Genomic DNA, 27,301 nt, shown 5'->3' with positions numbered 1-27,301 from the left:
TAGACTTGTGCTGTGTCAACCTCTACATCGACCATGGCTCAACGCTACTTGGGGAGGTAGCATTGCTATGTCAATGTAATGGGTATTTACATCAGTGGGAGACAAATTTAAGTGCAGACACATGGTCGACGCAAGGCGGTTTATGTTGACCTAACTTTGTAGTGTATATCAGGCCTCAGGTAAGACTTATATTACTGTATGGTTAGTTCCTGCCATGTACAGAATTGTGATGTTTCCTTAAAAGCAAAATTGGCCTTGCTGCAGGTACATTTTTCAAAGCATGAGGCTTACACAAGCCTGATAAACTCTCAGCAGTACCCAGAAGGAAGGTAGCCCCTGGCCGGTCTGTCATTTGGGGGCAAGGACACTGAAAAGACATATTTGGCTAAAGGTGTCACAATCCATGTATGTTTATAAATACCAAATTTATGAGCTTTCCAGATGCTCCAAGTTGTTGTTTTATCAATGTTGTAAATATGCCCCATTAATTTCATTAACATGTCTTCTTAAAATTCTCTGCAAACTCTTTATGAACAGATGGACAATGTTTCACATTTCACATATATATAGTAAGCCCAAGAGTGCAAAACAAGGAATTGTGAAACAGGCTTCTCCTTTCAAGAATCTTGCATATCTCATAGTTGATTTAAGGAATATTCTCTGTCTCGTTTACATCATTCCCATGCACATAAAATTATGTATGTATGCCATATCAGCATAACACTCTTTGTAAACAAAAATCTGAAATTAAACTTGATACCATCAAGTAGCATAGCTATCCAGAATAGGTGTGCTGTCTAGTAAGTTATGTGGAGCCAGTGAAATTCTAAAATACAACAGCTTACACTAGTGTAATACTGTAGTGTTATGGACAATTGATATCAGCATTACAGTACTTGTAAGAAGGGTATGCTGCACAATCTTCCTGAAAAGAGAAATGTAAAGGAAGAACCTGGGAGGTTATTTAAAAGTACCAAAATAGTAAGGAAAAATGAGTAGCACAGGAAGTGGAGAAGAATTGTGTTAAGGAAATGGGGTTTAAGTGTATTTGTCTCAAACATATACAAAGTGCATGTTGGTCTCAATGTAAAATACTTTCTTATTAACAAGGACTAGTGCAATCAGAACATTTTAGCTTATGGCCCAGCCACCAAAGAACTACAGGTAGTGAAATCTCTGCCACAAGTTTCTGACTGCAGGTATTTGAAAGATTAGCAAGAGGATTACACCTAAACATTTGGGTCATGTGTTCAACACATACATTAATTGCTTGACCCGATGCTTATGACAGGGTAATCAGCAAAATAAAGTGTATTATAGCTGTCACACCACCAATTTACTGGTCATGTTAAAGTTCTACAGATAAACTTAGTCTCTTTATTAGAGAGATAAGGTGGGTGAGGTAATATCTTTTATTGGACCGACTTCTGTTGGTGAGAGACAAGCTTTCAAGATACACAGAGCTCTTATTCAGGTCTGGGAAAGGTAATAAGGGACGATTCAAGTAGGCGTGGCCTGTTAACACCCCTGTAGTCATAGGACAAAAATGGGGGTTTAGTGGGTTACAGATTGTTGTAATAAGTGTTAGCAATAAGTGTTCTTCATGGGGATTTCTTCTCAGGAAGCATGCTACTTATATGGAGTTCACAACCTCTTGTGTCCACCTACCATGAGGTTGTATATACCCGGCACTCCTTCCCTGACCTTCCACACTCTCACCATTCATCCCTTCCCCAAAGCACACGTTCCCCAAGAGGCCTATAAACCCTCATACTCATGCTAAAGCAATGTTAGCACTATAGGTCATAGAAAATTAGGGTGACCAGATGTCCCGATAAAATCGGGACTGTCCCGATATTTAACCCTTTGTCCCGTGTCCCGAACAATGTACGATCGGGACGCCATTTGTCCTGATATTCAGGTAAGGAGGTGAGCGGGAGGGAGGTGCCGACTCCATGGGTGCTCCAGGGTTGGAGCACCCACTGGGAAAAATTGCAGCCAAGCTCCCTCCTCCTCGCCTTCTTCTCTCCCCCACGCCCCCCAGCACACCGCGTCCTTGCTCCTCCCCCCCTCCAGCACTTCCCGCCGCCTAACAGCTGTTTGGCGGTGCTTAGCGCTTTCCAGGAGGGAGGGGGGAGAAGCGAGGATGCGGCACGCTCAGGGGAGGAGGTGGAGAAGAGGCAGGGCAGAGGCGGGGACAAAGCCAGAGTCATTCTCCCTCCTGTTGGCATAGAGCATCTTCACCATACGCACTACTGTGGCACAGCTGCATTGGTGCAGCTGCACCAATGTAGCGCTTCTAGTGTAGACTAGCCACTAGAGTAGAAAAGATTTGACTAGGGCCAACTATCTGGCTACATGGAAAAGTTTCTCTGCATGGATACAGCATAATCAGTCTCACAAAGTCTCTCCAAGCATCCTGATCATTTTAGATTAGCTCCTGTCTGTAAAGGAATATGGTGTTTCAATCAGCACATTATGAATCCACCTTGCAGCCCTTAGAGCCTTCCTCCCTCCAGTAGATGGGTGCTCTGTCTTTATCCACCCAACTATAACACGATTTATGAAGGGCCTCATCAAGGCCTTCCCACTAGTCATTAAGCCAACACCACTATGGGCTCTTAACCTCCTGCTGTCAAAACTTACTAGACCTCTATTTGAACCCTTAGCGACATGTTCGATGTTCCACCTATCTATGAAGGTGGCATTTCTAGTGGCCATCATGTTGGCCAGGAGGGTCAGCAAACTGGGAGCCCTCATGGTAGACCCTCCATGTACAGTATTTCAAAAGGACAAGGTATCCCTCCGCTTTCACCCTAAATATCTCCGCAAGGTTGCCTCCAAAATTCACCTTAACCAGTATATTCATTAACCTGTCTTTTTTCCAAACCCCTATGCTTCTCCTGAAGAGAAGAGATTTCACTCGCTTGACATCAGGTGTGCACTGGCCTTTTACCTGCAAAGAACCAAACCCATTAGAGTCTCCAAAACACTTCATTGCGATAGCAGAGAGATCCCATGGTCAAGCTATATCCCCTCAAAGGATTTCTAAGTGGGTTTCTGGCTGCATTATCAAGTTCTACAAGCTAGCTCACATCCCGCCTCCCGATGGTATAACAGCCTACTCCATGAGAGCACAGGCTGCCATGGTAGCATCTCTGCAGGAAGTCCCGATACTGGATATTTGCAGAGCAGCCACCTGGAGCTCCATACACATATTCACTATGCATTACGTGTTTGTTCAGGCTTCAGCTGTAGATGCAGTGGTGGGATTGGCAATGCTGCATGCATCTGTGTTGCTGGCTTCCTCGTAGCCACCTCCAGTCTGAGCACCATTTGCCAATCACCCACATGTGGAATACACAAAGAGATCAGTACTCAAAGAAGAAATGGAGGTTACTTACTGTAACTGGAAGTTCTTCAAGATGGGTGATCCTTATCTGGATTACCCGCCCTCTGTCCCCTCCGCTTCCAATCTGGTTGGATTCATGGTAAAGAGAGGAACTGAGGGGCCGTCAAATTGCACTGCCTCTTATAGCCTGTCTCAGGAGCATGAGGAGATCTACTGTGCATGCGTGGGCCACCGGACACCAGTTGTTAAAATCTCTGGACTTGGCACATAGTGCATATGCATATACATGTGTGGAATACAGATAGGGCCCACACATCTCAAAGAACTTCCAGTCACAGTAACTAACCTCCATTTACACCCCATCCCCTGATTTTGTTCTGTGCATTTTGATCATATCTGGAGAAATGGTCCATATAACCTAGAGGCAGAAATGACCTATTAATCTTCTAGTCACTCTCTCCATCTTGTTACCAATGCAAGATTATTTCTTACAATGTATTTTCTACTCTATTGTCCACTCTATGGGGGTCCCACCACTTCTTTTGAGATACTGTTCAACTGCCCAATAGCTTCCTATTTGCTCATTTTTTCTTTATGATGTATAATGAGAGACTGAAAGGTGGGTTTTTTTGGCGGGGTTGGGGGGGGTCATGTAGTTTTTTTACCTTAGAAATATCATGAATGTCAGCTTTGATCTTCCCTGGCCATTCCCAGGGACCTTCTGTATATCTCAAAGGATTTATATTGTTAGTGTTCTCACATTTTAATGAATGGGAATTGAATGTCCTTTCTCGAGGAAATAACGGTGTTAACAAAGACGCATTCTAAACAGTCTGGCTAAAATTCCTTTCCCCTCTCAATTGCTCAAAGTTTACTCCCTTGTGATATGATTTCTTCAGTTCTAAAGTCATCAGAGTCTTCCCAGCTAGACAGGACCTGAATTTCTAATGTAAAAATCTAAGCAAAAAACCCCCCAACCAAACTTAAATAAAATCCTTCCCGGCCTTCTTCATGCATAATAAAAAGGGAATGGACCTTGGTTTTGTTTTGTCCCTTTTTCAGGTTACCTTTAAAATGTGCTCCATTATTTTTCCTGGACAGAAGTGAGACTCGTGTTGGTGGTTAGCGGGATCACTTACCTTCTTACCTGTTTTTTTAATATCAGCACTGTAATTGCTTTCTCCCACAATCCATTAACTCCATAGTATGTTCCATGACTTTTCAGAAATACAGTCAGTTCCACTACAGGTACAATAGGTTTGCTAGTTAAGTGTCTTAGCATCCAGGATGTAGATCATCCAGACTTTCTTCTAAACATTCATACTTTCCTAGTATTCCCTTAATTGCTTTCTATTGGTAGCTGTTTTTAAAAAGGTTTTCCTTAATTGTCCAGTCTTCTTTATTCCTTTTGCTAAAGACTAATTAAAAAAATTGGAGTTAGCTGTTTCAGTAATTTTTCAAGCCATCATTAAGTTCTTCAAGGCAGGGATGGTCTCATATGAAGTGTTTGTATAGTGCCTAGCACAATGGGGCCTAGTGTCCTTAGGTGCTAACAGAATACAAATAAAAAAAATTAATCATTAATATAATTATCCTCTGGTACTTCTTTTCCCTTTGATATATTTGTAAAAGACCTTTATGATCCATTCAGCCCCTTTGGCTAGCATATTAATTCAGCATTTTGTTTGTTTGGTTTTTTTCTAATAATTTTTTTAGTAAGCCTTAACTGAGTCTCTATATTCTTACATACAGATATTTTTTTTAATGTTTTGTCCAGAATTCTGTTGCAATGGCAGAGGACCTATTGTAGGATAAAAGACTTCATGTAGGTTTGTCCAGTGTTGTTATTCTTCCTTGCCTCATTTTTCTATCTACCTTCTTGTTGCTGTATAACCATGGTCTCCACCCCAATGTTGTCTAATGGCTCATTCCTTTGTCATAGAATCATAGAGTCATAGAAGCTTAGGGTTGGAAGAGACCTCAGGAGGTCATCTAGTTCGACCCCCTGCTCAAAGCAGGACCAACACCAACTAAATCACCCCAGTCAGGGCTTTGTCAAGCCGGGCCGTAAAAACCTCTAAGAATGGAGATTCCACCATCTCCCTAGGTAACCCATTCCAGTGCTTCACCACCCTCCTAGTGAAATAGTGTTTCCTAATATCCAATCTAGACCTCCCCCACTGCAACTTGAGACCATTTCTCCTTGTTCTGTCATCTGCCACCACTGAGAACAGCCTAGCTCCATCCTCTTTGGAACCCCCCTTCAGGTAGTTGAAGGCTGCTATCAAATCCCCCCCTCGCTCTTCTCTTCTGCAGACTAAATAAACCCAGTTCCCTCAGCCTCTCCTCGTAAGTCATGTGCCCCAGCCCCCTAATCATTTTCGTTGCCCTCCATTGGACTCTCTCCAATTTGTCCACATCCTTTCTGTAGTGGGGGTCCCAAAACTGAATGCAATACTCCAGATGTGGCCTCACCAGTGCCGAATAGAGGGGAATAATCACTTCCCTCCATGTGTTTCATCTGTCTTGGATTCCTTTGTTTCTCCAGTATTGTGTAATTTTAGCCCCCATCCAGTGTTGAGCTGGAGCTGGGTTGCACCGGTTCGCAAGAACCGGTTGCTAAAATTAGACGCCGGTGGAGAACCGGCTGTTAAAGGGATGGGCGGGTGGGCAAACAACTCTGGTCCGCGGGCCACATCCGGCCCGTGGGACCGTCCTGTCCCCCACCTGAGCTCCCAGGAGTCCCAGCTGGGACCTCCCCCGGCCCCTCCCCCGCTTCTCCCACCTTGTCCTCCCCCAGAACCACAGCGTGCTGAGCCGCTGGCAGCTCAGCTCCCCAGACCTGCCGCTTTGAGTAGCCGCCGGCAAGGTAAGGGGGGGGGGGCTGCGAGCTCCAGGGCTGCCTGGGGGGGCGCAAGTGGGGCAATTTGCCCCGGGTCCCACAGGGGCCCCCATGAGAATCTGAGGCTCCCCCCGGCCCCGCCTCCGCCTTCCCCCCTACCCAACCCTCCCCATTCCCCGTCCCCTGACCGCCCCCCAGAACCTCTGCCCCATCCAACCCCCCCCCATTCCCTGCCCCTTATCCAACCCCCCCGGCCCCAGCATATTACCATGCTGCTTACCCAGCTCAGAGCCGCGTGGTAAGGCCGGGGCGGGGCTGCGAGCTGCGGCCGACTGGCGGGAGCTCAGGCCCCGCTGGAGCCACGCTGCTGCAGTGCTGTCCAGGGCTGCTCCTGGACACCACGCGCTGAGGCTCCGGGAGAGGGGGGAGGCGGGGGTAAGCGGCATGGTAAGGGGCCAGGGGGGTTGGATAAGGGGCAGGGAGTCCCGGGCACGGGGAGGGTTGGATGGGGCAGAGGTTCTGGGGGGGCGGTCAGGGGACGGGGAATGGGGGGGGGAGGTTGGGTAGGCGGGAGTTCCGGGGGTCTGTCGGGGTGGTGGTGGATGGGGTCGGGGCAGTCAGGGGACAGGGAGCAGGGCGAGTTGGGTAGGGGGTGGGGTCCTGGGGGCAGTTAGGGTGGGGGATCTTGGGAAGGAGTGGTCAGGGGACAAGGAGCGGGGGGGTTGATGGGTTGTGGGTTCTGAGGGGGGCAGTCGGGGGCAGGATATGGGTGGGGGTCGGATGGGGGGGGATAGGCTGTTTTGGGAGGCGGGGGGGGCTTGTACTCACTGGGCGGTTCCCTACCGGGTCTTCGGCGGCACTTCGGCGGCGGGTCCTTCACTCGCTCCGGCACTGAAGGACCCGCCGCCGCTGTGCCGCTGAAGATCCGGTAGGGAACCGGTTCCTAAGCTTTTGGCAGCTCATCACTGCCCCCATCAAAGCGAAAAGGAGTTTTGCTACTGATTTCAGTGGAGCCAGGATTTCACTAATAAGACTTCTCACTGTTATTTTTATGTATTGTTTTATATAGGCCTATAAATGCACGTGGTGCTTTACAATCAAATAAAAGAGTTAGCTTCTAAAGAGTTTTCAGTCAAAGGCTTCAATTCAGCAGTACATCCCTAGTCATCTTGATCTTGCAAGGTGTTCACTTACATCGGAGTTGAGGGCACTCAGCACCTAACAGGATCAAGCCTCAAAGCACTGAAGCAATGGCTCAAGTTCCACTGAAGTCAGTGAACATGCTGAAGTGCTTTTCTGAATAGGTATGGACTTAAGAAGAGGTTAAATGCTTTGCTGAAGTGGAAGGTAAATACTGTGTGGATATGACTTCGTGAGTGAAGATAATAAGGAACTGGAGCAGGGAAGAGAGGACAGGGTTACACCAGTGAGATAGAGAGAATGTTTTGGTTAGTTGGGCACACTTCATGATGGCTGCACTTTTAAAACTTGATTTAGTTTGTTGTTTATAAATGAAGGACCAGACCCTAATAATATTACTGGCTGATATGATTACTGCCCTCATTGGGAACACTCACATTAGAGAGCTCTGTCTGGTAGTAAGTGTTCACAGGATTGGGACCAAAGGTTGTAGTTTTTTTTATTATAATAAAGATATTTGGGGTGGTGTGAGCAGGGCAGAAATGTGAGAGCAAAGGAGGAGAGGAAGGAAAGATGGAGATGTAGAGGGAGAAAGGATGCAAAAGGGAGAGTGTGAGAATGGAGGCAGCAAAGGAGAGGGGGAAGGCACAGGGTGCATATGGTATAACAGATGGGGACTTGGAAGGGTTTGAGCAAAATGGGGGGAAGCAAACGTTTTCCAGCGTTAGAAATTAGAAAGTTTTTTTTGGATGAGACAGATGACTTTCTGGCTGATAAATGAGGCCCAGTCTTTTTCCCTCAGCAAAGGAAACCATCTGACATTTGAAACAAATGTACCCTCCTGGTCTTCATTGAGAAGAAGGAGCCTCATAAAGCTGTCATGCTCTATTGCCCTGGCAGGTTGTTATTTCAGGAGAGTCCCTACGCATAGGGGAACCTGTCAGAGCCCAGGCACATTTATGATGCCTCTTCCTCTCAGGACCGCCTCATGGAGCTCTTTCCTGATGAGATAAAAACACAAAAGTAGCTGTGACAGTCTCAACTCTCGACAGAACTATCTGCCACCTACAACAAAGACCTCATCAATCCCAATTATCAAGGAGATCAGCTAATTACACACAGTACATTAGGGATAGCAGAAAATCCAGTCAAGGTGATGAAGACAGTAGCATGCACAGATTCTTTCTTTGTATTAGATTTGTTTCTGTGATGTCAGAGTATAGCCCACAAGCTTTATTCCTTACTACACAATGTCAGCATTAACAGAGAAGGTACTGTGCATCTATACCTGCCCTACTGTATCACATTGGCCTGGTGACAGGTTCCAGTTTGCTGAGAAATGACATGTAGGTGTAGTGGTCTTGTTAAGTTCAAGTGATTTATTGCATGGCAGTGTGCCAAAGCCCTTTGTTACACTGGGCTGCCAGTTTCTTCACTGTAAATTAAACCACATTTCACATCTTAAAAGATTTTCAACATTTATTTTTTGGACAGATTTCCTAGCAATCCCTTGTAGGACATGGTGAGCTCTGTTTAATTTAAGTACATTCTGTTGTTTCAACATACAACAAGAAGTGTTTCTACTTTTCTAGAAGTGAGTGTTGTTTAATTATTAATATAAGTGCTTTGGAACAAGTGATTGTGCGTGTTTTGTTATGGATTCTGAGGAATATGGAAGTTTCAGTATTCCCAGGATGTTCCCTCTTTAGCTTTTCCTCATCCTGTTTCTTGGTAAGAGAAAAGCACGTCCCAAGAACAGCAAACCAATGATCACAGGCATAGTTTGACTTATGTATTTGGGGGTGCAGCTCCAGCCAGGCCAACGGGGCCATGCATGGGAGGCAAATTCCATGCCTGCCTGACGCAGGCGGTATGGGGCGGTGCAGTGCCCTCCCATGCTGCCCCCAAATTATGCCCATGCCAATGACAGTGAATTAGAAGGACATCATGAGAAGGGAGGGGGGTTATAATTTGTGTTGCAGAGGAAAGGCTAGGCAAGGCAGAATGGATAAAAACACTTATAAAGGTTTTTTTCCCTCCACTTATATGAGGTAATTTGTATATTGTAACATGCAAAACTCAGGTAATATCACTGCCAGTCACCCAACTTCTTAACAACCAACATTGACTTGTATAAATATGATCAGTGGGGGGTGAGGTGGGAGCTTGCAGTGGCAGATTTTTAAAAATCTAACTATTTTTGTGTCGCTGATTAGGCCTCAGCTGGAGTATTGTGTCCAGTTCTGGGCGCCACATTTCAGGAAAGATGTGGACAAATTGGAGAAAGTCCAGAGGAGAGTAACAAAAATGATTAAAGGTCTAGAAAACATGACCTATGAGGGAAGATTGAAAAAATTGGGTTTGTTTAGTCTGGAGAAGAGAAGACTGAGAGGGGACATGATAACAGTTTTCAAGTACATAAAAGGTTGTTACAAGGAGGAGAGAGAAAAATTGTTCTTCTTAACCTCTGAGGATAGGACAAGAAGCAAGGGGCTTAAATTGCAGCAAGGGAGGTTTAGGTTGGACATTAGGAAAAACTTTCTAACTGTCAGGGTGGTTAAGCACTGGAATAAATTGCCTAGGGAGGTTGTGGAATCTCCATCACTGGAGATTTTTAAGAGCAGGTTAGACAAACACCTGACAGGAATGGTCTAGATAATACTTAGTCCTGCCATGAGTGCAGGGGACTGGACTAGATGGCCTCTCAAGGTCCCTTCCAGTCCTATGATTCTATATTTGGAGATCATTAGCCACTCTTTGTAGTATATTGCACAGCCAGTATGATGTAGGTTTCTATTGTACAAATGCATTATGGGGTCTGTCATAGCATGTCTAATTGATTAGTGAACTCCAACATATGCTACTCTAAGCCCTGTACTTTGCATTTCTATACTCTTCCCATGGGTGGTATTTTTAACTTTTATAGGTTACCTGCTCTGTTCTACTGATGACATTCACATCTGTTTCTCCCTCTCTGGCAGTGTATCTTGGGTAACAATGAATGGGCTCTATTGTCTTTTGGCTGTTAATGTGTAGAAGACAAATACTTTTCTGAAAGTAAATACCATTGAAACCCAAATGCTTCTCTTTGGACCCGATTAATTATAAAATTCTGTATCTTTCTTTACTCTGCCACTTAACTGAAATTTTGTGTCAACATTACATGTCAAGTTGCCGAGGGTAATTTTGGTCTTGGACTCAGTGCTGGAACATAGTCAATATGTCACCAAATGCATATCAGGACAGTTGCCAGAAATACGCCCTTTTCTATCCACAGCTGACCTGGAGACTGTAATCCATTCATTTATAACATCTAGCCTTGACTACTGTAATTCTTTGTTTGCTGGGCTCCCTGCCAAATTGATTGGCAGACTCCAGCTTATTCAGAACTCAGCAGACAGGCTTTTGACCAAGACCAGGCTAACTATGTACATTATTATTGTCTTGGAGTCCTTATTCCAAAATCATGTTTATGTTGACTGTAAAATTTCCTTTCAACTTTAATTTTATGGGTGAAATCCTTCTTTTATTTTCAGTATCACTTGTCATGCATTTTAAAATCTTTCTAAGATAAATTGCTGCATATTCCATTATTCCACCTACAATCGTTTCGTGTTTGGACCATTTCATTCTATACCCCTCAATTTTGGAATTAGTTGTCCATGATATGAGTTCTGATTTTTTGTTTTGAGTTTAGGCCAAGCTGGATTCTATTTTGTTCATTGTTTCCTTTTATTGTAAAGTACTGGGAGACATTCAGTTGCCTATGTACATTTTTATTGAATAAAAGGAATAAGAACTTCATTTATGCATAATAATCAATGAAATATCAAGCAAAGCACAATTTGAGTTGCTTGTTCTTATCACTGGAACTTCAAGATGCAATTTCAGCCTTAACTTGTGTAGGTAGTTGAAAGAATGTATTTAATATACATAGTGGAAAACAAATGTTCTCCCATAGTCTCCCTATCTACAGAACTGTATAGCCCTTTACCCCCACCTTGTCTCCATTCAGTAAACTTGCTATGTTATGGCATATTTTCTACTGTAAATATTCCACTTCTCCCTATGATCAGTCCTCTTTGTCCCTACCTCCTTAGATTTATAGTTTATATATTCTTTTTAATTTACATTTAAGAGGAATATCATAATTTGGCCCACTTTGTTTATGGCAACAAATATTGAACAATGATGATGTAAGTATCTATTTAATATGCCTAATATAAGTTTCCACCTATAATAAATTATCTTACAGTAATGCTGCAGTTGTGAACCATTAGCTGACATCTACATATCAACTCTGGTTTTCAGGGTTTAAAACTCAGCAGAAAAACAATAGTATAATCCTTTGTAAACACACCACACAAAGTATCACAAAGCCTTAGAGTGAGTTTTTAGGAAAATTGGAAACAAATCTGAATTATATTGAAGGAAAAAAAGAATTGGGGTTTTTGCATCCTTCCAGAACAATGATGTTCTTTAAATTAAATTTGACCAGTTACCTATATTCTCTATTAACAAGAAGCAATTTTGCTTATGGCTAGCGAAAATTTTATTATATAATTTTATACAGATGTTTGTTGGTGAATATTTAATGATACTTAATAATAATACATAGCGCTTATACTCTACAGTGCTTTTCACACACAGAACTGAAGGAACTTTACAAAGATGGGTAAGAATTATTAACCCCGTTTTACAGATAGGGACCTTGGCCATGTTACACGGTGGCTGAGCCAGGGTCAGTAGCTAGGGCCTTAGATGCGTTTGGCCAAACTTCATCCCTGAAGGAAGGATGAGTAAACTGGAAGTGAGAACTCTGGGGCGGGTCCTCAGCTGATGCAAATTGTCATAACTCCATTGGCCCAATTGTCTACAATGGAACCATGACAATTTGCATCAGCTGAGGTTTTGCCCCCCTGAGTATTCTCTGTATGGCAGAGAATACATTCATATAGGGAAGAGTCAGGCTCAGAGGGCCAGATTTTAAAAGGTATTTAGGCGCCATGGGAGTTAAGCATGTATCTGCATCTTTAGGCACCTAAATACCTTTTAAAATCTGGTTCTCTGAACCTGATATCTCCTATATGGGTTTACCCTAAGCTGAAGCTGAGAAACTCAAAGGGGTAGAACCTCAGCTGGTGCAAATTGTCATAGCTCCATTGAAGTCAGTGGAGCTTCTCTGTGTTTCCAGAGATTTGACTTAGGCAAATAAAGTCAATAGAATTTTTGCCGGAATGAAGACTGCATGATTGGGTTCCACGTATTCATATTCAATTAGTTTTTTTTAAATGAAAATAACTAAGTATGATAAGAGCTAGTATATAAATGTTAGGAAATTCAAAAGCCATCCTGACACATCTATGGATGAAAAGCGCTATGAGTGCTAAGTATTATTAATTGTTATGTAAATTATAATGGGCACTTAGCATTCTCTCCTAGTTTTTCCCTTTATGTATATCCAGAGATGTAGCTTGGATAATATTGTGCATAACTGCTTGACTTTTTTAGCTTATTGCACACTTAACATTTATTTTTTTATTTATTTCTTGAACACCTGAGAATTTTGATCATTGAAGAAGGCCTCCCGTACACTCTTCACTTTGCCTATAAAAGAAAGACAGGAAATCTCTGTGACCTCTTCCTGCCTTGAGTTTTCACTGAAGAGAGCCTCTGAAATGATCAGATAAAGACTTCTGATAGATGTTAGCACCTGTCATAACTATAAAGGGAAGGGTAACAGCTCTCTTGTGTACAGTACTATAAAATCCCTCCTGGCCAGAGACTCCAAAATCCTTTTACCTGTAAAGGGTTAAGAAGCTCGGGTAACCTGGCTGACACCTGACCCAAAGGACCAATAAGGGGACAAGATACTTTCAAATCTTGGGGGGGGGAAAGGCTTTGGTGTGCTCTTTGTTTAAGGGGTTGTTCGCTCTTGGGACTGAGAGGGACCAGACATCAATCCAGGTTCTCCCCATCTTTCTAAACAAGTCTCTCATATTTCAAACTTGTAAGTAAAAAGCCAGGCAAGGCGTCTTAGTTTTACTTCGTTTTCTCAACTTGTAAATGTATCTTTTACTAGAGTGTTTATCTTTGTTTGCTATACTTTGAACCTGGGCTAGAGGGGGGTCCTCTGAGCTCTTTTAGTTTGATTACCCTGTAAAGTTATTTTCCATACTGATTTTACAGAGATGATTTTTACCTTTTTCTTTAATTAAAAGCCTTCTTTTTAAGAACCTGATTGATTTTTCCTTGTTTTTAGATCCAAGGGAGTTGGATCTGTATTCACCAGGAGTTGGTGAAAGGAAGGAGGGGGGAAGGGTCAATTTCTCCTTGTTTTAAGATCCAAGGAGTTGGATCTGTATTCACCAGGAGTTGGTGAAAGGAAGGGGGTGGGGGGGAAGGGTCAATTTCTCCTTGTTTTAAGATCCAAGGGGTTTGGATCTGTATTCACCAGGGAATTGGTGAAAGATTTCTCAAAGCTTCCCAGGGAAGGGAATGGTGGCAGCGGACCAGAACTAAGCTGGTAGTTAAGCTTAGAAGTCCTCATGCAGGCCCCCACACTTGTACCCTAAAGTTCAAAGTGGGGATACAGCCTTGACAGCACCTATAGAAAGAACTTTTTAATTAAACACTTAAAAGTTCAAAGGTTTCTACAAAATTCAGATGATCCTATTAATACCTTTTAGTGGAAAATGGTAACCCAGCACTTCCTCATATCTTTGTGAATCTTTTCTATTTGAATTTCCATTTGCTAATTAAACACAGATTGTTAATTAAGCAGGATACTCTGTGCACCAGGGTCACTAACGCCGCATAATCATTAAATTCTAGCCTTCATTTATATACATATAATCATGGGTACTCTAATCTTTTTAAAGTAATTTAATAAATATATACAATTTAATTCCATCCTTATATATCTCCACCTTTGGAGCCAAACAAGTGTTAATATGCTGAAATTATTGTGACTTTAGTCAGAGCTTGAACCAGCATGCCATTCCAGTACTCCTTAAACAGTCTATGTAGTTTAAGCAGAGTTTAAAATTTCATTAAACATATTTATTTTATTTGTACTTTTAGCAGTTAATTAACCAACCTTGATGGTTTTAAAGAAAAGCTTCCTCATGTGACTCAACCTAGTGTTGTCTTCCTGAATCTGGAAATAGCTTGGAACAATAGTGCAAAGAGAAGCAAGCTGTTTGTCTGTGTGATTAACTCTTGAGTCTGAGGATGAAAGTTTAAATACCAATATTGCTAACTGTTTCACTGCTCATCATTTTAGCAGAAACATCCATGGCCTTATCCATTGGTTTGACATCACAGATGTCAGAGACAAAAACAACCTATTAAATTATCTAGCCCATTCTAGGGAAGACAATGCAGGATTGCTCCGTATACTGTATTCTCCAAGGCTGAGGACTAGTCTACACTAGAAAGTTAGGTCGACCTGCTACATTGCTGAGGAGTATGAATTTTCACACTCCTGAAGAGACATCATTAAGCCAATCTAAGCCCCAGTGTAGACAGCACCAGGTTGACGGAAGAATTCCAGCAGTGAAATACACAGCCACCTCCTCGAAGGTCACCGGCATCTCTGTGTTTGTCACTGGTGCAGGCACTGCTGGAATCCTGTGTCCAGTTCTGGTACTGACAGTTCAAAAAGGATGTTGACAAATTGCAGAGGGTTCAGAGAAGAGCTTCCCTCTGAGCGGGGCCCACCTGGGACAGGGGCTGGCCCGGAAAGGGGCCCTGACCATGCTGGGGGCTCTGTCCTGGGAGAGGGTCCTGGGGAGCAGCGGGAAAGGCCCTGCTGGAGATTCCCCTCTCCCGGCTGCAGCCAGGGCTCCAGCTCCCAGCACCAGCCGCCCGGGCTCGGGGATCTCACCAAGAGAGTTGAATTTACTACAGCAACAGAAGAACACTTTCCATCGCTGTAGTAAGCGTCCACACAACAGCAGTGCAGGTGCAGCACTGCTGCAGTGCCATTGTAGTGTTTCTAGTGTAGACATAGCCTTAAAGTCCCACGATTTGAAATGAATCACCAGGGGAGAAGAAAACAGCAACTAGGTGTGTGGGTGAGGTAAGATATGGAGCTACCAGCTCAGGTGGTGCAGGAAGTGGGACATGAATAGAGTTCCACCGTCCTTTCCTTGATTCTAGTAGGCTTTAAAGTGTCTGAAAGACAGAATGTGGTAGCTTTACAGAACAGATAATGCTAGTTTAGCCAACGAATCCAGAGAGCTAAATCATAGAGAACTTCACTACAAAAATGGTGCTTATTCAGGTTAAACTGATGAAACAGCACAACAGCTCAGCTGGTAGCACCGCCCCTTTAGCTGTGGAAAATGTTGGATTGTGACCAACCTTAGGATACTTGCATCTCAAAGTGTTGCGATCAGGGACCATCGCACCACTGCTGATGCAGTTTGAGTAGGTTAATGTTGCATTAGAAGCCTGATTTAATACAAAGTCCTAGCTTCATGGGGCCTCTTTGGGATAATGACATTAGAGTGGGGCCCACCTCACACCTTGCCTCTAACACTTCTTCCTCCTCCACACAACCCCTCTCCCCCAACATTTATATGAACATACACACAGCACACAAATTATGCACAAGAGGCAACTGCATGCAAATTCTTCAGTATATATTTGTAACTTGTGTAGACTAAAGTTATGGAGACAGACTTGAAGGGAGACATCTCCAACATTGATAAAATGTAAGTACAAAAGACACATGATTGGATGGATATTGATGATGTTATTTCAGTAATGACATCATCCATAGACTCCTAGTGTCTTTGCTTTGCTTCTCTATAGTGATCACAACATAAATTGCTTGTCTTGTTTGACTTCCTTGTTCACCAAAGTTGAGCAGATTGTGGCCGTTTTCAACGCTTCTACCAGACAAAAAGCTTGGGACCATTTCTCGAAAGCTCAGCGAAAGAACATAGACATTTGGCGAAAGCATTCTGAGGTTGGTGATTTTATTATTACTTTTTATCCATCATCTCACAGCTGGATTGACACAGAACAAGTGTGACTGTAGCTGGACGTACAGCATTCAGCAATATTTACGGCTGTAGTTTTAGCAGTTAATCAACTAGCCATTATACTATCTCATTTCAGTATGTATTGCTCCCATTGCTCCCATTACAATAAATGTTGTTAAATAACACTAAGTTGGAGAGCAATGTGTTTTTCTTTTTCTTTTACAAGAAATGGGAAATCATTAGAGGAATATGTTTACCACTCTGAAATAATTAAATGAAATGGTGAAATTAGCAAAGATATTTAAAATAAATACATTTTAGAATTAAGTCTTTCACATACTAAACAATACATTTTTAGGAAGGCACTGGGATCTGGTAAATAAAACAGATATATAGTATAGATATTTGTTCTGGTTGTATCATTATATGGCCAGAGTAATATGAGTTTGCTGGAAAATAAAATAAAGATTTCTTTTTCTGAATAATCAGTAAAGCGTATTCAGTCCAGAGATGGGAGGTACTCTTTCCCATCTATTTTATGTCCATCTTTAAAAAATAAATCAATCGCTTGTATTGACTCTAAGTTCATGGCTGGCAAACACAGCAGCATAAATGTAATAATAGTACACATTAGGGTGGCTATCCAAGTCCATGCATGTGTGACTGTCATAAGCATGAGCAAAGAAAATGAGAAAAAAGATCTGGGATTCCACTTTCCTTTACACGAATGTCAGCAAAGAAAGTAGTAGTCCTGTTTTGTGGTGTTGGTCATCCAGCTTTCGATTTTAATTCAGTATATACGCTATGAACCCGTATTTTAAAAGTAAGTACCACTGTCTTTGTTTTCTTTATTTTTTATGTAAAAGTAATTTACATACAGTTGCTTATTTCCATGTAGTACAGTATGTTAATTGTTAACATTACAGTCCTTTAAATGATTTTCCCTGTCTCAAAACAAAAACTATAGAAGGTAAGATGCACTTATTTAATTATTCTGTAGTACACTTGTAAAATAAGTGTTGCACACTTAGTTTGAGAAACACTTAAGTGCTGCGATATAAATCATTTGGGTTGCGTTTTAAGTGCCCATTAACTAATGCTAAATTACAGTTGAATACCAATGGCACTAGATGTAACATCCGCATGAATACCAAATGAATTTTTATTATCAGTGCTATTATGGCGAATACCAAATGACTTCACAATAATGGGACACTTAAAATAAAATGTTAGAATAATTTATTGTTAAGAGCTGTATTTTGCATTTCGTTCATAAATAGTTCAAGTGGGTGGCAAATAAAGTCTTTGTTTAACTGGAAATTGGGGATGTGGTGTTTTCTTTCTTGTCTTTTAGGGAGATGTGAAAAGTGGTTTGCTGTTAGTTTATTTCAACTATGTTAAAGTAATAAGAAAATAAGAATGGCCATACTGGGTCAGACCAATGGTCCATATAGCCCAGTATCCTGTCTTCTCACAGTGGCCAATACCAGATGCTTCAGAGGGAATGAACAGAGTAAGCAACAGGGCCGCCCACAGGGGGGGGGCAAGTGGGGCAATTTGCCCCGGGCCCCGCAGGGGCCCCGCGAGCCCTGGCCCGGCGGCGGCCCGGGTCTTCGGCAGCATTTCGGCGGCGGCAGGTCCTTCAGTGCTGCCGAAGACGCGGAGTGACTGAAGGGCCCCCTGCCGCCGAAATGCCGCCGAAGACCCGGACCGCCGCCGGGTGAGTACAAGCACCACAGCTCCCCCACTTTGCCCCAGGCCCCCTGAATCCTCTGGGCGGCCCTGGTAGGCAATCATCAAATTATCCATCTCCTGTTATCCATTCCCAGCTTCTGGAAGTCAGAAGCTAGGGACACCCAGAGTATAGGGTTGCATCACTGATCATCCTGGCTAATCCCTATTGATGGACCTATCCTCCATGAATTTATCTAATTCTTTTTTGAACTCCGTTATGGTTTTGACCTTCACAACATCCCCTGGCAATGATTCCACAGGTTAACTGTACATTGTGAGAAGTACTTCTTTTTGATTGTTTTAAACCTGCTACCTATTAATTTCATTGAGTTACCCCTGGTTCTTGTGTTATGTGAAAGAGTAAATAACACTTCACTGTCCACTTTCTCCACACCATTCATGATTTTGTAGACCTCCATCATATCCCCCCTTAGTCATCTTTTTTCCAAGCTGAAAAGTGCCAGTCTTTTTAATCTCTCCTCATATGGAAGCTGTTTCATACCTTTAATCATTTTGTTACCCTTTTCTGTACCTTTTCCAATTCTAATATATCTTTTTTTAAGATGGGGTGATCAGAACTGCACGCAGTATTCAAGATGAGGGCGTACCATGGATTTATATAGTAGCATTATGACATTTTCTGTTTTATTATCTATCCTTTTCCTAATGATTCCCAACATTCTGTTCACTTCTTTTGACTCCTGCTGCACATTGCGCAGAGGTTTTTAGAGAATTATCCACAATGACTCCAAGATCCTCTATTGTATGATAACAGCTAATTTAAATCCCACCATCTTGTATGTATAGTTGGGATATATTTTCCAATGTACATTATTCTGAAATTATCAATATTGAATTTCATCTGCCATTTTGTTGCCCAGACACACAGTTTTGTGAGATCCCTTTGCAGCTCTTCACAGTCTATTTTGGACTTAACTATCTTGAGTAATTTTATATCATCTGCAAATTTTGCCACCTCACTGTTTACCCCTTTTTCCAGATCATTTATGAAAATGTTGAACAGCACTGGTCCCAGTACAGACCCCTGGGGAACACCACTATTTACCTCTCTCCATTCTGAAAACTGACCATTTATTCCTACCCATTGTTTCCTATCTTTTAACCAGTTACTGATCCATGAGAGGACCTTCCCTCTTATCCCATAACTGCTTACTTTACTTAAGAGCCTTTGGTGAGGGACCTTGTCAAAGGCTTCCTGAAAGTCCAAGTATCCACTGGATCACCCTTGCGCACATGCTTGTTGACCTCCTCAAAGAATTCTAATAGATTGGTGAGGCATGACTTCCCTTTACAAAAGTCCTGTTGACTCTTCCCGAACAGATCATGTTCATCTATGTGCCTAGTAATTCTGTTCTTTCCTATAGTTACAACTAGTTTTCTTGGTACTGAAGTTAGGCTTACCGGCCTGTAATTGCCACTGGATCACCTCTGGAGCCCTTTTTTAAAAATGGTGTCACATTAGCTATCCTCCAGTCATCTGTTACAGAAGCAGATTTAAATGATCCCTTCTTAAACTAACTTTTCATGAGGGGACACATCATATTATTCATTTGCTGGCTTTTAAATTAATTTTAAAGTAAAATGCCTAAAAGTAGGACTTTCCAGAAATGTTAATTCACAAAACATCTTTGCTTATTTAAAGGTTGTTGCTCTTTTTTTCTTTCTGAAGAAAGAAAACAATAAAAAATAACTTAAGAGGTTCTGAAATCTCTGGTTGAACCAATGTATATGGACAATTCCTATTTCTCAGTTGTAAAATATTATGCATATGTCAACAAATAGCTCTGTTGATTCAAATCATATTATTTGATTATTCCCTCCTTTGCTAATGTGCTTACATTTCCCTTGTCACCACCCCTCACTATGTGAGCTTTTCTGGCAACGCAAAGAAAAAAGTGACCTCTTTGAGGCTCCATGAGAAGATTATTGTTTGGCTGCTAAAGACAGTTTTGAAATAGATGCTCCTGGGACATTTGCAATCTAAAATACATTAATCATTTGGTTTCTAAGAAGATACAGCATACTCTCTGGTAAAGAGTGTTTGTGGCTCTTTTCAATATGGAATTCCAAAGTGGTTTATGAATTTTTGTCTTAAATGCAATTAATTCATTCAATACTGGTTTTAATTTACCATTTTAGTCAATCCTCTGAATTTCAAACGATTCCCATGTAAAACACCCATTAATTAGCCTCTCTGCCTTCGCAGTGATTAACAGATACATATACCTTTATTATAGTGTATGACATTTACTGATGAACTCAAGGTGCAGCCCCAGGGAAACACCCTCCTATTTTTTCCCTCCATCCCACCATAAGAGTTTGTTGTAATTGCATGGGTAAATAGTTGGAACCTTCAGCACTATTTATTCCTTCCACATGACTTTTCCTTATTTCAAAGATTTCAAACCATCTCTTTGGGAATTGGGCTGTTTGTCGATAGAAAAATTAGCTGTCTGCAGACTGAAAAGCTCTACACTAATCACTGTGCAACATCCTTGTGTTACACCTGACAGTATTATTAGGACAAAATAGAATTCTCTCAGTCTTCTCTGTGCTGCAACCATTAAAAAGCCAGCCATTACACCAGTACTATCCTGTTTTATTTTTTGAGGACAAAGACGCTCTGGACTTTTATAAAGCCCACATGCTTGCTGATCATTTACTTACAATTAGTTACATACATACAGGCTCCCTGCCTGTCTGCCCTTGTGGGGGGGTTTCTGAGAAAGGGCTGTTAGCTCTGTCATTTGTTTCAAATCAAGATGCAGATGTTACCAAAAAAGATGTTTCTATGCTGAGAATTTAAAATTTGTGATAATTGGGTTTACCGTGTGCAGGCATAGAAACCTAGGGCTTATGAGAGCTGGAGCTTTTTATTTTTTAGCCAACTTGATAGCACCTTTATACAGCCATTTTACATGCAGTATTAATTGTTGCCATTACTGAAATATACCTGCCTGGGTAGGACTGGTAATAATTTAACAAGAGGAACTCATCTTCTCTGTTGTTTTTTCCCCAATGGTATATTTGACATATTCAGTTATTTAAAATATTTTAACACAAAGGACTCCATTCCCTTCAATTTGAGCCCTTCTAACTCTTGAGTCTTGTGCTGATTCTGTACTAATATTCATGGGTTATTTATATGTATTTTTAAAATAAAAGAATATAAAATTTAAAATAGTTGTTTAGAAATAGAATCAGTTCATGGAAGTCAATACTGATAAAGGATCATTTTGGGTTTTAGGAGCTCCGGAATGCTCACAGCGAACAGCTCATGGGGATCCGCCGTGAAGAGGAGATGGAAATGTCTGATGATGACAGCGGTGACAATCCCAGTAAAAAGCTGAGAGTAGATGAATCAGGTAAAGTTGAAACTCTTCACAATATCCTGTAAGATGTTGAACTGTTTGTTTCAAAACGTAGATGGGTGATGTTACCTCCAGTGATAGAAAATAGTTATATAACATAGAACATCTACTTTTAATTTAATTATCCTTACATTTTGTCTTTGTATGACTCTCACTTGTATCTGGAGTGCTCTGTCACCTTCCAAGAAACATACTCGTCAGAATGCTCCAGTTCTTTCCATAGTTGCTTCCATTTTGGGTCTTTCAACAAGGTTCTTCTCATCTCCCAAAACTGTATTTCATTCCAGAATAGTAATAATGTCATATTTAAATAAAAGCAGCTGAAATTGTGTTTCATTCAATATTCTTTGAACCTCACCTTTTCTTTCTAGCAAATACATTTACACATACATTATCTGAGTTTTCCATGGAATTAACTCTTAAAGACACACATTTCAAAGTGTGGCACTAGATATACATTAATTGACACTCTTGCCTATCATGAAAGGAAGAGCAAGTACACTTGATATATTTCAGCTATCCAGTATAAACAATTCAGGTGGTGGACATTGGGCAGATTCAGTGACTTATGAGTAACTGGTATGCACTATGGAAGGGAATACCTTGGTTTGAATCCTTCCCTTGGTTTCTTGACCTTCATGTCAGCAATGGGTTAGAGAGTTGTGAGGGGCTGACAAGGGTTGAGCCGCGTGTTACTCAGCATCAAAAAGGAAAGCTTTGCAGAAAGTCTAGATCAGGGGTCGGCAACGTTTGGCACGCGGCTCGCCAGAGTAAGCACGCTGGCGGGCCGGGCCAGTTTTATTTACCTGCTGACGCGGCAGGTTCGGCCGATCGCGGCCCCCACTGGCCGCGGTTCGCCGTCCCGGGCCAATGGGGGCGGCGGGAAGCCGCGGCCAGCACATCGCTCGCCCGCGCCGCTTCCCACCGCCCCCATTGGCCCAGGACGGCAAACCGCGGCCAGTGGGGGCTGCGATCGGCCGAACCTGCCACGTCACCAGGTAAATAAAACTGGCCCGGCCCGCCAGGGTGCTTATCCTGGTGAGCCGCGTGCCAAACGTTGCCGACCCCTGGTCTAGATGAAGCTCAGTTGAGCCCTGCCAGACAGATGAGGTATATGGGCAAAGATGGGGCAAGTTATATGCACAAATTCAAGACATTAACAATGACATACATTTGACCTAAACATCTGCACGCGGGTTCCAGATTCTATGACCTGACCCCATTTCTCCCACCATGGATGGTGTCCTATGTCTGTGCATGTGTACACATATGTGTGCTTACAGATATGCAAGAGAAAAGTGTTTACCACACAGGTGCCAGTGGCTATGTGAGGTTAAAGATCTCCAGAAATAAAGACTGAAAAGTAGGATACCATTGTGGAAAGAAACTTTCACTATGAACAGGAAAAGGGCACTTCTCCTACAGGAAAAAATGGTCTTCAGAAAGATAGATAGAAATAATAAACCCTCCTTGGGGCAGCTTTAATTTCTGCTTAAGATAATTGTATGGGATTGAATTTTCCAGTATTCATTAGTAGAGTGATTGGAGCTGACACAGTGGCTCTGTGGGCATAGGATTGCTGGCAATAACAGATTCATATGAACACATAATCATTTGCCTTGGCATGTCCAGTCTTATGGAGATAAATAATTATAATTAACAATAACAAAAAAAGGTGAGCAATGCCAACTCACTGGACTCAAGAAAAATAATTATGCTATGAACAGTCATACTTAATATTTCATTGTGTTTTAACAAATAAGTGCTTAGGTTGAGGTGCAGTTCAGCAACCATGCATCATATTAACCAGTAGAAAATATGTGGTTTTTTTCCTGTAGTGAAAATATGTATTTTTCAGTAGGGTTGGTTGGTTTGTTTGTTTGTTTGTTTTGTTTGTTTTTGGACAAAAATCAGAGATTTCTGTGATTTTTCCTTCCCCTGCTTTTTTAGTTGATTTTAATTGGTCTCTTATTATTGTCTTGGACGGATAATTCACATTCATAATATCATTAACAGTTTTGCTAATACATCACATACAAAGTGCAAATTCAATAGTATAAATCAAATACAGTGGTCATCCAAAGCCATCACTAGTGTAGCTCTCTTGACTTCAGCAGAGTTACACCAGGGTTGAATTTGTCCCAGTATGTAGTTGATCCAGCCTGTTCCCTATGAAGACTCACCCAATAACAAAACTAGATTTTACCATTTTCTTTTCCCAACATTAGACTTTCAAATAATGTTTTGATTCTCCTCTCACTTATGCTGGTGTCAACTAAGAGTAACTATTCAAAACCAACGAACTTAAACATAGACATAGAATATCAGGGTTGGAAGGGACCTCAGGAGGTCATCTAGTCCAACCCCCTGCTCAAAGCAGGACCAATCCCCAATTACACTTACTCTAGTGTAAAACTTGTCTGAGAGGAGAATCGGACCCTGCTTGTTGACTGTTCACCTTTTTCTATTGGTCAGGATCCTCACCCTCCTTTACTGTAGATGCAGGGTTTTTTTTGTTTGTCTTTGTTTTTTGTTTTTTTGCTTGAGTAAGTCATTCCTGACCCAACTTTTTTCTTCTCTTATCTATTTACATGGTCTATTCTACAGAGAGAATATTTAAAAAAAAAAAATCTTTATGCTGTAAAGGAACACCTTTGTTCAGTAAGCAAACGTTGACATGTTCCTCACTGTTAAATCCTTGTCTATCTACAGAATAGTAAAAGTATATAATTTTCATAAAGGGTAGGACAGTTCAAGAATGACCAAAAGATGAATGATTCAATCTCTATTCAATTTAAGAGCACTGTATTCAAATAAACCTTTAAGAAAACTAATTACAGACTAGGGGTTCTAGTCAGCCCTTATATAAAAAAGCATGCCTCCCAGTGAATTCAGGTGCTGGAATTTTTTCCTAAATGTTCTCACTACTACAGTTACAATTTCAGCAATCCTATGAAACCATTTCATCTGCTTAATCGAGTACTATCATTCTCCTTGTGCAAAAATAACTTGGCATCCACAAGCATTTAGATACTATGGTGAAGAGTGCCGCGTACGTCCCTAACATCTAGATTAGTTAGACTGAAAAAGCTATATTGGTGGGATCTTTACTGTCAATACTTAAGTCTATTGAGATGAAGAGGGGTGAATTCCAGCCCCATCATTTCCATTCATTATTTAACAGATGTTAAGAATAGGGTGGTGCAAGAGTCCTCATCTGTCAGGCGTAGTCTGAAGTCTGATCAAGTTTAAGTTTCTAAGTGGCACTATGCTAATGCCAGGCTCTTGGACACTGTGGATTTTGTGCACTGTGGAGCAGATGGTGAAACATCTGGCAGCGAGGTGTTTGCTTTGGGAACCAGGGTCAGGTGTTCAGGCCAGCCGTGAATTTGTTGCAGATTACAAATTGCACTAATCACTGCGTGTTTTGGTGGATTCAGGTTTGTTTCTTAAGGATATACAGTGCTGCTTAATAGCACCTCATTACAAAGGACACTGTTGCATTTTAGACTCAAATTTACTTCTTTTACCCACAAGACTATTGATTTTCTCACTGTTCATTTCCCTAATTTATTGATGTCAGAAATTCTGTATCTTAAAACCGTGGCCACACTGTGCATCAGTGGCAAAGCCAGGCTTATAACTCAGGACCTCCTGACTCCCAGCCATGTGCTCATTCCTCCAGATAGGGTGACCAGACAGCAAGTGTGAAAAATCGGGACGGGGGTGGGGAGTAATAGGAGCCTATATAAGAAAAAGACCCAAAAATCGGGACTGTCCCTATAAAATCGGGACATCTGGTCACCCTACCTCCAGACCATGCTGCAATGCAGAGACACAGCATTCTGAGCAAACACAACCTAACTCATAGCAATGTTGTACAGCGACATCACATTTTCAGGGCTTGAGGCATTAAGACCCTACTCACATGAGCGCGAGGTGTACAGGTTACATCCCCTATACCTCCAGGGACAGGGCAAATTGCAGTACTGTTGTACACCAGCAGAGAGGAGTTTTTAAACTGCTGCTGAGGCTCCATCAGAAACTTGCCACTGGAGCCTACCCAGGAGATGTATTGAACTAGCACGGATGGCTTGGCTTTGTCTCATTCCTAGCCAGCTATGCCCACTCTGTGGGGCTGCCTGATGTCTTCAGGCTCCATGGCAGAGTTAAGAGTCTTGGTCACCTTGTTGTATTCCCCATCCCTCTCAGATTGGACCCACAACCTGGGACTGATGGTGAACTCCAAGAGACACCACCCAGTGAATCTGACCCACAGTTTGCAGCCATTTCTTTAGAGCCCTGTTTTCCACAAGTCAAGCTTTAGATGTAAACACTGACTTATTTGCATTGTGGATTTTGGAGCTTGACGGGAAAATAGAAGTGTGCTGAGGTAAAACTGAGAGATTGCTAAAAAACTGGCAACTGACTTCATTAATACAGTTGAAAGTCAAGGTGCAGTTATTGAACCATAAGTTCAGAAAAATGGTACCCTGCACAGGAGGCTAGAGAATAGAGGGACATTTTTAGAACAATTAGAGTTTATGGATGGTTGGTCTCCTGCCTGTTGGCATTGGGAGCAGGGACTCAAAAGTAAAAGGCTCAGAAGTAATTTTAAGAATTATTGAAGTGAAGCTGCATCCTGCAGAGATAACAAAAAAGTTTGCTGTATCCCTAGGAGATATCAATAATTTCCCTTTAAGGGAAGCAGGTGCTATGCTGTTCCTAAGACAACAGTTCCTGATGATGTGCTATTAATTCTACTGAATGCAACTCCAATGAGGGAGAGAGTTTAGTAGGCAGCCATAAGAGCAAAAAGACACTTAGCTGCAAAAGGTCACTGGATGGATGGTCCTGTGTAGGGTGACCAGGTGTCCGGTTTTCTACCGGAACGCCCGGTTGAAAAGGGACCCTGGCGGCTCCGGTCAGCACCACCAACTGGACTGTTAAACGTCTGGTTGGCAGTGCTGCGGCGCTAAGGCAGGCTAGTCCCTACCTGTCCTGGGGCACCGCACTGTGCCCCCGAAGTGGCCAGCAGGTCCGGCTCCTAGGTGGGGGGCCATGGGGCTCTGCGCATTGCCGCCACCCCGAGCACTGGCTCTGCACTCCCATTGGCCAGTTCCCAGCCAATGGGAGCTGGGGGCGGTGCCTGCGGGTGAGAGCAGCATGCATGGAGTCTCCTGCCCCCACTCCCCACCTATTAGCACCAGACCTGCTGGCCACTTCCAGCACATGCACAATGCAGTGTCAGGACAGGCAGGCAGCCTGCCTTAGCCTCCCCTGCTGCACCATTGACCGGGAGCTGCACGAGGTAAGCCTGTGGCCCAACCCCCTGCCCCAGCCCTCAGCCCTCCCAAACCTGGGAGCCCCCTCCTGAACCCCAAAGCCATCATCCCTGGCCCCACCCCAGAGCCAACACCCCCAGCCCAGAGCCCTCACGCCCCCCCACCTCAACCCCCTGCCCCAGCCCTGACCCCCCCCAAACCTGGAGCCCCCTCCCGCACCCCAAACCCCTCATCCCCTCCCGCACACTAAGCCCCTGCCCCAGCCCGGTGGGGGAGAGCAAGTCACCGAGGGAGGGGGAATGCAGTGAGCAGGGGCGGGGCCTCAGGGAAGGGGTGGGGTTAGGGTGTTCAGTTTTGTGCAATTTGAAAGTTGGCAACTGTAGTCCTGTGGTTAAGACCTGTACTCAGAAAATCTGGGTGATATTAGAGCTCTGCCACAAAATACCTGTGTGACCTTGGACAAATCACTTTTCTCTCCGTGACTCAGTGCTCCATCTGTAAAATGGGGATAATAGTGCTTCCTTTCGTCTACCTGTTGTCTGCCTTGCCATTTAGATTGTAAG

General features: G+C 42.7%; 1 protein-coding gene across 2 annotated transcripts in view; it reads left to right on the top strand.

The window, feature by feature from the left end:
• The window catches only part of ENOX1 (ecto-NOX disulfide-thiol exchanger 1), a 204,671-nt gene that overhangs the window by 92,658 nt on the left and 84,712 nt on the right, over positions 1-27,301 (top strand). For both annotated transcript variants that reach the window (XM_065402606.1, XM_065402614.1), the window contains 2 exons: positions 16,205-16,311; positions 21,330-21,447. In XM_065402606.1, the coding sequence (XP_065258678.1) occupies positions 16,205-16,311; positions 21,330-21,447 (225 nt within the window). The remainder of the gene's footprint in view (positions 1-16,204; positions 16,312-21,329; positions 21,448-27,301) is intronic.

This window comes from Emys orbicularis, chromosome 1 (assembly GCF_028017835.1).
Source record: "Emys orbicularis isolate rEmyOrb1 chromosome 1, rEmyOrb1.hap1, whole genome shotgun sequence".
NCBI classification, from domain to species: Eukaryota; Metazoa; Chordata; order Testudines; family Emydidae; genus Emys; species Emys orbicularis.
Note: the sequence above shows the minus strand (reverse complement) of the source record. Positions and strands in the feature narration are given on the sequence as shown.